A 12,134-nucleotide genomic window follows, 5' to 3' on the forward strand; every position below is an offset into this window, starting at 1 on the left:
ACCAAACCATTCCCAGAGTCTGTCTGCGATAGAGCATCGAGCGTCGCCACACGAGAGCACGGGTCGTTTTTGGTTTCGCGCCAAAACCAGACGAACCGTTTTCGGTTTTCTGCAAGGCGCCAGATTCAAATTTGACGGCAAAAATGCTTCGCGCGCTCCACACCCTCCTCTTGCTCGTTGCGATCACTTGCCTTGCGATTGCCAGCGCCGACCCGATTCCTCCGCAGGGCGCCGTGGAAGAGCCGCCACAAGACACGCGCGCGCGACTCCAAAAGCTCCGCGACCGCCTCCTCGAGCTGCGCCATCGCGACAGCCGCCGGGCGTTGTAGCTTAAACGACCAAATACAATCGACCATGCACATTACACGGCTCTATGTTTTCACGCGAAGCGCCTCGAGCAGACGCGATGCGAGCGCACACACGGTGGGCTCTGGCTCCTCGGCGAGGATCGTGGCGGCTGCTAGCACGTCTTCCTTGTAGACGATAAACGCCACGGGCAATGGCCCTTCGCGGCAAACGAGTGCCAGCAGCGACGTCGTCGCAGCCTTGCGCACGGCCATGTACTTGGCATCGCGCATACCGTCGTCGCCCAAACACACGGCGATAAGATCGGCGACGACCTGTCGGTTCTCGAGCACGCGTTTGTCCACGCCCTGGAGCACACGTCCGAGGCAGAGAAAGACAGCTTCACGGATGCTCCAGACGTGGAAGCGAGGCGTCGAGAGAACCTCGCGCGTGAGCCACGAAAGCACGCCGGTTTGCGCTGCGACCGGCGCGTCGGGCAATGGCGGCGGCGACGACGGCCACCATGCGCCGAGGGCTTCAAACATGCGCTTGGTGACGAGCGGTGGCACACTGCTTGGCGCGGCATCTCCCTCGCCCTCGTGCAGAAAGAAGAAACGCTGGAGCTGTTCAAAGGCCGCGAAAGGCGGCGAGTCGGGGGCGACGGTAGCGACACTGACGATCGCACTCTCGAGGTACGAGACATCGTGGCCGCGGCGGGCGCGGTCGCACTCGTGCAAGAGCAGCTCCAAGAGGCCGTGCCGGTCGGTGCCGTTTTCGCGTTTCGCCACATGGACGAGCGCCTCGAGGACGACGCCCTTGCCGCGCCAGAGCTTTCCCGGGATTGCTGCTTCCAGCGCAGAGAGCGTCGGCGACCACGATGCAATGTACGGTGCGTACGAGGGCTCGGTGAGCGTCTTTAGTGCGAGTGCGCCTTGCTTGCGCGCTTCCCAAGCAAGTGCCCCACTAGCGTCGTCGCGTACGCAAGCGCGGTCGTGACGTACCGAGACGAGTACGACAGCGTCGGCGGAATGCACTCGAGCACGGTCGCCCACGCTGCGCCGAGACCCGTCGAGTTGGCGAATTGGCCCGCGAATGCGACGGGAAACACACGCTGGCACCAGTCGTCGTCAGTATCCGTGGCACTGCGCTCGCGTGTTGGCGGCAGTTGGCGTAGAAGATCGGCAGCCGCGGTCGCCGTGACCCAGCCGTAGCGACCGAGGCCCGTCGTTGTTGTACTGCCAGCGTCGGTCGCAAACACAATTGACGTCGGGACGGCGAGGAGCGCTTGCGAGACGTACGCGTCAACGAAGTGCGTCGGCACGAGCTTGGCGACATATGCAGCCGCCCGGCCATACGCGCGGACGACAAGACCGTCGCGCAAGCCGTCCTCTTGGGCCGTGGCTTCGGGTCCGTCGTTCTCGTTGCTGCCGTCGCGCGCCTCGGTGAGCACCATGTGGGCCATGTACGGCGTGAAAATGGATTTCAGAAGTTTCTCGGCGCCGCCGCTGGACCGCATCTCGTGCGGCACGTCCGAGACAAGCGAGACGACAAAGTTGGCGGCGCCGACACGCGTGTTGAGGCCGACGCCCGACCGCAGCGTTGTGCAAACACCCGTGCACAGGGTGCCCACGATGCCCGACACGATGGCGCTGTGGTTGCGCGCCAATTGCGAGAGCTGTGTCAAGCACGCCGTCAGGAGCTCGCCCACGGGCCCGGCCTGACTCAAAGAGACGCGGAGCTTCTCGAGTTGGCGCTTGTCTTGCACGTGAAATTGCGCATATTGGAGCTCGGGCATTTCGAGCGAGCTCATGCACGCGAGGAGCGTGATGGGGAGCGTACTGAGATGCGCCTGCAGGTGGTGCGGCGGCAGCTGCTGCACGAGCCGGAGAAGGTACCCCATGCAAAGGCCTTGGCACAGTTTGTTGCTCGAGACAATGCCTTCGTCGACAAGGAAGGGCAAAACGGCGTCCACGCACGTCGCATCGGCCGTCGCCACACGCACGCTGAGCTCGCCCACGCACTTGACAAGCTTGATACCTATCGCAGAGCATGAGCACAAAACTCACACACACATCTGTGAGCCTACTGGCAATAACAACCGACTCGTTGACATCGTCGACGGCGCGGGCAGTCGCCTTCCAGAGGTCTCGCAAATACGCAGCGACTTGGCCCGACGTCCGTCCTTGAAGCAACTCGACAAGCGCAGCGCAGGACGCTTCGCGGTACTTGAAGTTCTTGCTGGTCGTACGGCCGAGAACATGCGCCATCAAGACGTCGTAGTAATCGTGGACAAGGTCCGGCTTGGTCGACTTGAGCAGCGTCCAGAGCTGGAGCATGCAGCCACTGATCTTTGGGTTCGGGTGGGCTTTCAGGAGAAAGAGGCGCGGCACCAGACGCGACGCGACCGCCGACGCATGCCACGTCACCTGGGCGCGCTCAATCTGACTCTTGGAAAACGCCGTATGTAGCACGTCGAGCTGCAGCGGCGCTGCGATGAAGCGCGAGACACCGACCGCCACGGGTGCACGGAGGCCACCCCACGTCGGGTCGCTCGTGCAGAGATACAAGAGCGTGTACATGACGCTGGGGTCGCCGACTTCAGCTGCGACCGTGCTCACTTCGCGGTAGCAGGCATTCTCGATTGCATTTGCGGCCGAGGTCACGTCGTCGGCGGTTGGCGTCGGCGCTGTAGCCGCCGGTGCGTTCAAAAAGGCGCGGTAGCATTTCAGACGCTTGAAAAGCGTGTCGCTAAGCTCGTCGGGAGCTGACGCCAGCGTATACAAGAGCGTCAGCGATTTCACAGCGCACTCTTGTGTGAACGCGTTGGCTTCGTTGAGCAAGTCGATCGCGCGGTCATGGATGGACGTGGCCGTGCCTGGACACTGAATCAACTCGCGCCACGGCCCATCGGATGTCGCTGCCAATAGGATGCAAAAGAGGTACAGGGCGCCGCTGGCCTTCAAGTGCGGGCTCGGCGACGATAGCAGCGTTGTTACCTGGGACACGAGCGACGACAGCGGCGCGTCACGGCCATGGCCCATGGCCACAAAGAGCTGCCCGATGCCATACTGAAACGACACGTCTTTCCGATCACTGTACGCGGTGACGAGCGCCGAAGCCGTGTCATCGACGAGGGCCGCGGCCTCGTCGTTGTGGTAGAAGAGACAGGCGAGCGACTGGAGCGCGCGGAGGTGGAGGCGATCGATCGTCTCCGCCATGTCGGGATCTTTGGACGGCAGCTTGAGCACATCGAGAAGTACCGCGAGCGTGAGTGGAAGGTTGGCCACCGAGTGAGCGGCGGCAAGCGCGCCAAGAACTTGAGTGCAGGCAAATGCATGAGCGTACTGCAGCTTGGCATCGTGGGCAGACAGGACACTGGCATGGCCGAGCAAGAGAGGCTCGAGCGTGCGCTGGAGCAGCACAAGTACGCGCGATGCAATGCCTTCGTCCAAATTCCGGAGCGACCGAGCAAGCATGCTTACGCCAGAGAGGGCGCCGTGACGCTCGGGCCAATGGTCGCTCGCGATGTGCGCTTGCAGCTCCATGGCAAGGCCGTGGGCATCAATCTCGGGAAGATCGAGAGACCCGATTGTGATTGCCAAGTGCTCGCGAATCTCCGTGTTTTCGACCGAGAGCAAGATAGCGACAAGCGTGCGAAGCTGCTCATGGAGGAAGGGACGCGCGGCGGGGAGGTCCGCGAGCTGCACCAGCGCCTCGGACGCAACGAACGCCGGACTGCCACCGGCCCCGATAAGGCCCATGCACGCCTCGACAAGTGCATGGACGTCCGATGGCATGAGGCCGGCTACATCGTTCGCCGCCAAACACGCCAAGTAGAACTGCAGTGTGCTGCGCAACACAACTTCTGACGACGTCGGTGTCAGCATGGACGCTGGCGAACACACGGAAACGACGCTTGCGAACGGCGGCAGCGGTGTCTTCATCATGGCAGCGGCGCAAATTTCCCGCACTTGGTCGCTGGCATCGCCTGCGAACCGCAGCAGCACCCGACGCAGGTGCAGGTCACCGCCAGGTGACTCTGTTGCATTGGAGAAGAGTAGTTGCGACGCCCAAAAAGCGAGGATACCACGAACGCGGTCAAACTTGGGCTGCATGACCGACGTCGCATCGCTGAGCTCGTGGATCTCGCGCTTGATGGTCGCCAGCACGGCGGATGGCACCAAGCCACTCGTGTAGGCGGTGCAGAGCGTTTTCAGCGCCTCGAGGCACACGCTGCCGGAGCGCGACTCGTCTTCTTCGCGCATGGCTCGGTACATCAGGTGCTGGAACGGCTCGGCCGACGCTGCAATCACCTACAGCGTCTGTCAACACAACTATTTGGACAGCGTCAGAGGCGTACCGCCGGACAGCGCGTCGCGAGAATGGAAAGACTCGAGTACACGCCGTGGCGCACCGAAGGGCTGCAGTCTTGGTCTTGCTGAAGCTTCATGAGCGGCGTGTATAGCACGGGTCCGAGCGCGGCGACGACCATCGCCTCGTCCGAGTGGCTCAGCGTCCAGACACAAAAGTCGATGCCAGCCTTCCGGATCGGTTGTGTGAGCGCTTTGGCCGTCACGTTGCCAAAGAGTAGGGTGCATATGAGCTGGAGGTTCATGGGAAAGATGTTGGCCGCGGCCTTGGAGAGACCCAGCAGTGGCAAAATATGGAGGGCAACAGCCTCGGGGAGCGGCGGCCGGTCGTTTAATAGGATACCTCCAAGCTCGGACGGCGCAGACTGGCCGAGGAGGCTCCGGGCAAAGAGCGACATGGCTGCTGCGTTGTCGAGCACGTCGAGCTGGTACTTGTGGAGGCGGTCGAGCTCCTCTCTGCAGTACGTGCTGATGGTGTGGAACTCGGCGGTCGCACCGACGGCAAAGTGCAAATACCACAGCGCGACGTTTACGCCGTCGCTACCGGCGATGACCCCTTTGAGGAACTGGACGACCTGGAGCTGAATGTCCGTGCGCGACGCTTTCTCCAGCGAGAGCAACTTGGTGCGCTGGAGGCGCTCGCTGCGCGCTGTCGAAATGACGGGACACAAGAGCACGTCGAGAAGGTAGTCGAGGAGGACCAGTACGTCGTCAGTTGACGCAGGGACGCGGATCGGCGTCGACGTCTGGAAGCGGAACGAATGCAGGAGGAGGCGAAAAAAGGTATCTTGCACCGACGCGCTCTTGGCCGCGAGGCCACTTACGAGTGCCGAGAGGATCGCCGTCTTCTCGTCCTCGGGCTGCGCAGGAAATCCGAGTTCGAGGAAGAGCACGGTAAAGTTGCGGGCATACGCAGCGTTCGTCTGCACGAGGTGCTCGGTCGGGTCGAGGTAGGCCAGCAACGACGCGAGCGGCAGCACGACGCGCATGGATGGAAACGTCTTGAGACGCTTGATAAGATGCGCAAAGATGTCGAGGATCTACAGACGCAGGCTGCATGAAGATGGGCCCTTCCATGGCGTCGGTACCTTGGCCGTGACCGAGGCCGCGCCCGTCTCGATGAGGCGCTGGAAGAGCTGGGGTAGGAGCAGGCGCAAGACGTCGCAGAGCTTGTCGTCGTCGGTCAGGCCTAGGCGCAGGAGGACGCGGTCGAGCTCTGCGACCCGCGCGGCCTCGTCGTGCTGCCCGTCGTCCATCTTGCAATATAAATGCCGGTCCCGTTTCCTACATAAAAATATAGGTCGACGACGAGAATAAGCTACAAATATGCTTTTGACACGTGTCTAATCGCTCAATACGGTTAATCAATTGCATATTCTTTCGATTTTGTATCGCAGAGCGGATTGTTTGCAACACCCAACAAAACGTCGCGAAGGTTTGGTACGACCTACACTCCAGTATCGGGAGTGATGGACTCGGATCTTGACCGTTTCAAGGCCGTCGACTGCGTTATTGGCTCGGCGCGGACGACTTACCAAGTGCTTTGGTGCACGCTTCGACGCGCGCAATGCAAAGGCGAACTGTTTCGAGTCCATGTAGTACACTGCACTTTTGGAGCCAGCGTTGGCGTCGCCAAACGAGGGGGAATCTCGCCAGGAAGAGACTCGTGCAGGTAGTGCTTCCGAAGCTCCTATTCAAGGAGATTACGCATCTCACGATATGGCGCTAATGTACCCAGATAGCGCGACCGCCCGTCCTTCGACTGCATCGCCTTCGCACGTGGCGATGGCGCATGCAGCTGGCGCGACAAGGTGTACATCTCTCTAAACACAAGGTGATGTGGGAGCAAAAGGCACTGAAACGATCAAAAGCCTCAGTTCAACATCCTTGCAGCTGCGTTCACTTTGTCGATGCATCATCTCTACACCTTGTTGTAAGAGCTCGTCGCAGGTACCTTGGACTTGGGTTCTTCTCCAGCTTTGAGGCGTCTCTTCAAGGATACAATGTATGCAGCGGCTACTCGAGAGGGGGCAATGGACGGAGACGGAGCGGTTGGCTAATGCCCGCAACCAATCTGCCTCAAGACGCGACCATCTCCGATTGGTTCGCACTCAGCGCACTTCAGCTATCACGCTGCCGATCGCATCCTGCGTCGTCGAGGTGGCGTTCATGGGCACTGGCGCCATTGGGAAAGACCACCTTAATGTAGTTTTGCACATCGTTGGGGGCAGAAAGTCCACACTTTTAAAATATTTGGCTTCAATCCCGTGTCCAACCCTGACCTCTCATGACGGGCAACGCGGTCATAGGCGACGACAGTAGGTCGAGTGTCGTACATGGGCTGTCCACCGCATCATGTCAGCTTGCCATCTTGGTCGGCCACGTCGAATCATTTGTCGTCGCCTCGCAAATTGAAGTTCGGCGGTGCTTCTGGAATCACTCAACATTCCGTAGAGGGGGTGCTCCGACGACCCCGTGAATGGTGATAGCCATCTGGCAATAAAATTTGGCGTCGCAAACAACGGTCATTTCTGGATTTGCCATGCTGCGCTCGACCCTTCTCCTCGCCCTTGCCCTCACGTCCGCCTCGGCGGTCGAGGTCTGCAACACGGAGCAGACCAAGTCCTGGACGACCTTCCTCCAGACGCCCGTCGACGTGTCGTGCACGAACGGCGTCGCCGCCATCACGCTCCCGGTGCAGTTTTTCAGCGGCAACAACTCGACCAACTCGACCGCGTGCCCGAACCAGACGTGCTTGACCTACTTTGAGAACAAGCTCTCAGCGCTCCCGATGTGCGCCGTGAACGGCTCCTCGACCGACCTCCACTCGGTCTTCTACAAGGCCAAGGCTGCGTGCTCGAACGGCGGCAAGACCACCAACTCGACGACCGCGCCGACCAACTCGACGACCGCGCCCACCAACGTGACGACGGTGCCTGTCGTGACGACGGACGCGCCGATCACGACCGTGTCGCCCACGACCAAGAAGCCCACGGCGACGACGCTGGCGCCCTCGGGTGTGTCGGCGACCACGCTGTCGGTTGTCGCCGCCACGGCGACGCTCGCAGCCACGATGTGGTAAGCAGCGGCCCATGCAGTACTCACTGATCTTTATATAAACCCTGTGTAATACGACTCTTTTTGACGAAATAATGCAAATTACTTGGCACTTGAGCTCGAGATGGTCGTGCTGTACGCCGGGGTGTGCTTGAGCTTGGTGCGCTTTAGCGGTCGCTGCGAGGGACTCGTGGCACCGCGCGAGAGGCGATAAGTTGTGGCCGACGACGCCTTGACAACGATAGGAGATAGGAGCGACGGGGCACATCTGTCGTCGGCGCAGATGGCGCTTCGATTGGCCTCGCGAGGTTTTTGCAGCGGCACAGCCATGGCCACCCGTTCAACTCTGGCGCGGCGCACTTGCAAGACAATGCTAGCACCGATCCCATCCACATGATTAGTGGTCGCGATATCGAGTCGCACCTCGTGCGATCGAGGTCCGTTGCGGGCGTGCTGCGCTGGCGCTGGGGGACCCACTGCGTCACCTCACGTGTCGCCTCCGAGTAGAGCGCAACGCCCTCCATCTCGACGCCATAGACCCACGCTTTAACGTACCGTGCCGACTCGCACGTGAGGCGGGGGGCGCCAACGTACCTACACATGAACATCGATCGCATTGCATATCCATCCAGCTTCCACCATACGCACCGTAGGCGAAGCTTGACGTTCGGCGTTGCATCGTCCACGCCCGGTGTCGTGGCGACCACGACCTCAAAGTCCCCCACGACGCGCATCTCGACGCTGGATCTGTATGAAAAGGGGTGCTCTCGCGACCCCTCGACGCAAAGATACGGCGCTGGAAGAATGACCAGAGCTTCGATTCGTGAATTGCATCCACCTTCGATTTCCGCATAGTACTCCATACTAATACATTTTCGCACTTGATATTGGCTCTCAGCGCACACGTTTGGTGCGATAACAGAGTCCCTCTGTCGTATGACGCAGCATACGCGACCGAGGTTCCTGGCGATAGGTTCTCGTGGACCCCTTTAACGCAATGACGTTATGAGATCCAAACCTGCGACAATTAATATATTGTATTATGCATTGTCAAGGTATTTGTTTCGACCAATTGGGAGCGATATGGCCTCGAGTGTGCACCAATCCGATTGCTGGATTCCTTCCTGCATCATGTCGACGAATCCACGAGAAAGCGGCGTGGAATAATGATGCGCCTCGAGCCCACATCATCAAGGTTCTCCAGACGGCGCTGCCAGCGGTGTGATGACGGCGGCGACATCCTTGGACCGGGCGACGACGACGATGGTTCTCTAGCCCCATTTCTCAACACATGGAAGCGCTAAGATCTTATCAATGCGCATGGGTGAAAACGTGCAAGCACTTCCATTCCTTCGACACAACCATCTCGATTGAGCAATCGACAAAGTCATTTTGAAGCCAATATGTTATTTGTCGGTCGAGGATTAGTGCTGGAGGCTGCCAATCATGTTTTGGGGCACAACCCACTCGTCGTACTGCTCGGACGTGACGAGGCCGAGGTCCATGGCCGCGACCCGCAGCGTCGTGCCTTCCTTGTGCGCCTTCTTGGCGATCTTGGCAGCGTTCTCGTACCCAATGTGCGTGTTGAGCGCCGTCACAAGCATGAGGGAGTTCTCCAGATGCGACTGCACCACCGGGAGGTTGGCGACGATGCCCACGACGCAATGCTTTCGGAACGAGTCGCACGCGTCGCCAAGGAGCTTGGCGCTCGTGAGGAAGTTGTAGATCATCATGGGCTTGAACACGTTGAGTTCAAACTGACCGCTCATACCGCCGACCGCAATCGCCGCATCGAGGCCAATGACCTGCGCGCACACCATCGTCAAGGCTTCGCACTGCGTCGGGTTGACCTTGCCCGGCATAATGCTCGAGCCCGGCTCGTTCTCCGGGATCTGGATCTCGCCAATGCCGCAGCGCGGACCCGACGCGAGGAGCCGGACGTCGTTGGCGATCTTCATGAGCGAGACTGCGAGTTTCTTGAGCGCGCCAGAGCCACCGACGAGCGCATCGTGGGCCGCGAGCGCTTCAAACTTGTTGGGCGCCGTCACGAACGGGTGGCCCGAGAGCTCGGAGATTTTGGCGGCGACGAGTTCCGAGTAGCCCGCGGGGGTGTTGAGGCCCGTCCCGACGGCCGTGCCGCCGAGCGCGAGCTCCGAGAGGTGGCTCAGCGAGCTCTCGATCGACGCCACCGCGTGGTCGAGCTGTGCCACGTACCCAGAGAACTCCATGCCCATCGTGAGCGGCGTCGCGTCCATCCAATGCGTGCGGCCAATCTTGATGACGTCAGCAAACTCGATCGACTTTTCGTGCAGCGCGTCGCGGAGCGCTCGGACCATCGGAAGCGTGTGGTCCACGAGGAGCGAGTACGCGGCGATGCTCATGGCCGTCGGGAACGTATCGTTGGACGACTGCGACTTGTTGACATCGTCGTTCGGGTGGATGACGCGCGGCGCGTCGTCGAGGAGGTCGCCGCCGTTGAGCACGTGCGCGCGGTTGGCCACGACTTCGTTCACGTTCATGTTGCTCTGCGTGCCCGAGCCGGTTTGCCACACGACGAGCGGGAACTCGTCGTCGAGGATCCCGGCGGAAATCTCGTCACAGACGCTGCTAATGAGCTCCAGCTTGGCTTCCGGCAGCACGCCGAGCTCAAAGTTGGCTTGGGCGGCGGCCTTTTTGAGAATCGCAAACGCGCGGATGATCTCGAGCGGCATGCGCTGGCCGCCGATTGTAAAGTTCTCGAGCGAGCGCTGCGTCTGCGCGCCCCAGTACCGGTGCGCCTCGACGCGCACGTCGCCCATCGTGTCGTGCTCAACGCGGTGCGTCTCTGCGCCGTCGACCATGCTTGTGTTCCTTGCGGCGTCGATGGAAAATCCCCAAATGCCAAGGCCCTTCAAGAACCACTTCAAGACCAAGATCGCCACCGCGCCATCTTTTATTGTACCTCGGCAATATATATATGGATTTGTAGGAAATAAAATAAAAACAAAGACGCACTCGGTTAAGTGCGCATGGCGGTTGACATGGCGGCCGGATCAAAATGATGTCATGACGCTTTTATGCGATAGCCAACGGTCGAGGATGGATGCGCGCCAAGCACAAGCAGCCAATGCGAGCACAGTTATTTACTTGGGTGATGCGTGTTCGTCTCCTGCCGTGCATGGAAACAAGTGAAATGCAATCTGTTTCCTGGATTGGCCATGCCACCGGCGTCCCAAGCACGGCCATTGCGCAAGCACCAACGTACCATCGTACCATGGGTTGACTGCTATGAATGCCGCCCGCGAGGTAGCTGCGCGTGGTGAGGGCTACCAGGGCACACAAACGTATCAACGAACGACGGGCGGCGTTGCTTTGTAGCTGGTGTTCGGGCAGCTGCAAGATGCGATCCGACGCCTCGGCTACTCTTTGCGCCCGAGTCGCAGATTCATCCAGCACGAGATTCGTTGGCCGCCGCCGCCAGCAACGCGTGTGAAAGGACAGGGTTGTACACGAGTTACAAGATCTAGAGTCGTTTGGCTGCGAAGTCCAAGTGCCGCTCGCCATGGAAGAAGATGTGGTTGCTCAAGTGGTCGCTCGTAAAGAGGTCTTCGCAGATCATCGCTCCGATGAGTGTGCCCCGCCCGGGCTCGATGAGCGACCCGACGGCCGCACCCAACGAAGCACCGGCGATCGCCAAGACACACCGATGGGCATTCTTGACGCTCGCTCTCGTAACGTCTACGAGCGTTGGGTTGCCCGCCAAGAGGTAGACCTGCTCGACGAGAAAGATCGCAAGGTGCGTCAGGAGCGACGCACGCGCCGTGGTCTTGAGCATGAGCTTGGCAACGAGCGCCTTGTCTTGGTATCGAATCATCTTTCGCAGCGACGATGTGTACAAGTTCTTCATGAGCTTGCCTACAGAATGGGGTGCGTCCAGAGTGTGCAGGCAAGATGCGATGCACCTGCGAGGCGTAGCGGGAGCGACTCGACGCAATAGGCTTCGAGCATCCGCGTGATGGTCACGTACGTGACGGCTCGGCCAAAAGACTCGCACCACGGTACGATCGCGTGCGTGATGAGCGCGTTGTCGGTCGCTTTGTCCTCGTCCGGGTTGCGCCGAAAGAGGCCATCAAAGACCACGACGACGCAGGACGTCCAGGCCGTGTGGCGCAAGGCGTCGGCGCGCAGGTGGGCCATGAAGGCCTTCTGGTCGCGGAGGTAGTTCTTTCCTCGGAGCAGCACGGCGACGTCCTTGGCAGCGCTCGTGAGCGCGCGGGTCGACGGCTCCCACACCTGCATGCTAGTACCCCAACAAGGCAAATTCTACACCACGCGTGTGTTTTTCTTTTACCACGGCGTGTGTTTTGAAAGCTACGATATCATGAGCGACGTGTAAAACGTGGCAATGATGTGTGTTGGTGAAGAATAAGGAGCCAATGGCAT

At 60.2% G+C, this 12,134-nt stretch overlaps 5 protein-coding genes across 5 annotated transcripts; 1 reads left to right on the plus strand and 4 right to left on the minus strand.

The window, feature by feature from the left end:
• Positions 1 to 335: 335 nt before the first annotated feature.
• SPRG_01752 (hypothetical protein) lies at positions 336 to 5,911 on the minus strand (the record flags this gene model as incomplete). Its single annotated transcript, XM_012340118.1, has 4 exons — positions 336 to 2,322; positions 2,372 to 4,598; positions 4,646 to 5,695; positions 5,744 to 5,911. 4 exons carry the CDS (start codon positions 5,909 to 5,911, stop codon positions 1,202 to 1,204), a joined length of 4,566 nt encoding a protein of 1,521 aa, XP_012195508.1. The 3' UTR covers positions 336 to 1,201.
• A 1,272-nt stretch (positions 5,912 to 7,183) lies between these two features.
• Positions 7,184 to 7,825, plus strand: SPRG_01753 (hypothetical protein). The gene has a single exon (XM_012340119.1). The coding sequence runs from the start codon at positions 7,198 to 7,200 to the stop codon at positions 7,735 to 7,737; it is 540 nt and encodes a 179-aa protein (XP_012195509.1). The 5' UTR covers positions 7,184 to 7,197; the 3' UTR covers positions 7,738 to 7,825.
• On the minus strand, positions 7,712 to 8,527 carry SPRG_01754 (hypothetical protein). The gene is made up of 3 exons (XM_012340120.1): positions 8,361 to 8,527; positions 8,136 to 8,306; positions 7,712 to 8,085 (listed from the first exon to the last, which is right to left on the minus strand). The coding sequence occupies exons 1-3, from the start codon at positions 8,444 to 8,446 to the stop codon at positions 7,815 to 7,817; spliced, it is 528 nt and encodes a 175-aa protein (XP_012195510.1). The 5' UTR covers positions 8,447 to 8,527; the 3' UTR covers positions 7,712 to 7,814.
• A 509-nt stretch (positions 8,528 to 9,036) lies between these two features.
• Positions 9,037 to 10,587, minus strand: SPRG_01755 (fumarate hydratase class II). The gene has a single exon (XM_012340121.1). The coding sequence runs from the start codon at positions 10,550 to 10,552 to the stop codon at positions 9,137 to 9,139; it is 1,416 nt and encodes a 471-aa protein (XP_012195511.1). The 5' UTR covers positions 10,553 to 10,587; the 3' UTR covers positions 9,037 to 9,136.
• Positions 10,588 to 11,182: 595 nt separating this feature from the next.
• Positions 11,183 to 12,013, minus strand: SPRG_01756 (hypothetical protein). The gene is made up of 2 exons (XM_012340122.1): positions 11,654 to 12,013; positions 11,183 to 11,606 (listed from the first exon to the last, which is right to left on the minus strand). Exons 1-2 carry the CDS (start codon positions 11,988 to 11,990, stop codon positions 11,215 to 11,217), a joined length of 729 nt encoding a protein of 242 aa, XP_012195512.1. The 5' UTR covers positions 11,991 to 12,013; the 3' UTR covers positions 11,183 to 11,214.
• Positions 12,014 to 12,134: the final 121 nt, after the last annotated feature.

Source organism: Saprolegnia parasitica (assembly GCF_000151545.1).
Source record: "Saprolegnia parasitica CBS 223.65 unplaced genomic scaffold supercont2.4, whole genome shotgun sequence".
In the NCBI taxonomy this organism is placed as follows: domain Eukaryota; phylum Oomycota; class Saprolegniomycetes; order Saprolegniales; family Saprolegniaceae; genus Saprolegnia; species Saprolegnia parasitica.

Bases quoted from the DNA above. Each gene is read 5' to 3' on its own strand.
- SPRG_01753 (XM_012340119.1), top strand. From the start codon at position 7,198: ATGCTGCGCTCGACCCTTCTCCTCGCCCTTGCCCTCACGTCCGCCTCG.
- SPRG_01754 (XM_012340120.1), bottom strand. From the start codon at position 8,446: ATGCGCGTCGTGGGGGACTTTGAGGTCGTGGTCGCCACGACACCGGGC. The intron at 8,307-8,360 runs GTGCGTATGGTG...GTTCATGTGTAG, and splicing joins AACGTCAAGCTTCGCCTACG to GTACGTTGGCGCCCCCCGCC. The intron at 8,086-8,135 runs GTGCGACTCGAT...GATCGGTGCTAG, and splicing joins ACGGACCTCGATCGCACGAG to CATTGTCTTGCAAGTGCGCC.
- SPRG_01755 (XM_012340121.1), bottom strand. From the start codon at position 10,552: ATGGTCGACGGCGCAGAGACGCACCGCGTTGAGCACGACACGATGGGC.
- SPRG_01756 (XM_012340122.1), bottom strand. From the start codon at position 11,990: ATGCAGGTGTGGGAGCCGTCGACCCGCGCGCTCACGAGCGCTGCCAAG. The intron at 11,607-11,653 runs GTGCATCGCATC...CCCATTCTGTAG, and splicing joins GCTCCCGCTACGCCTCGCAG to GCAAGCTCATGAAGAACTTG.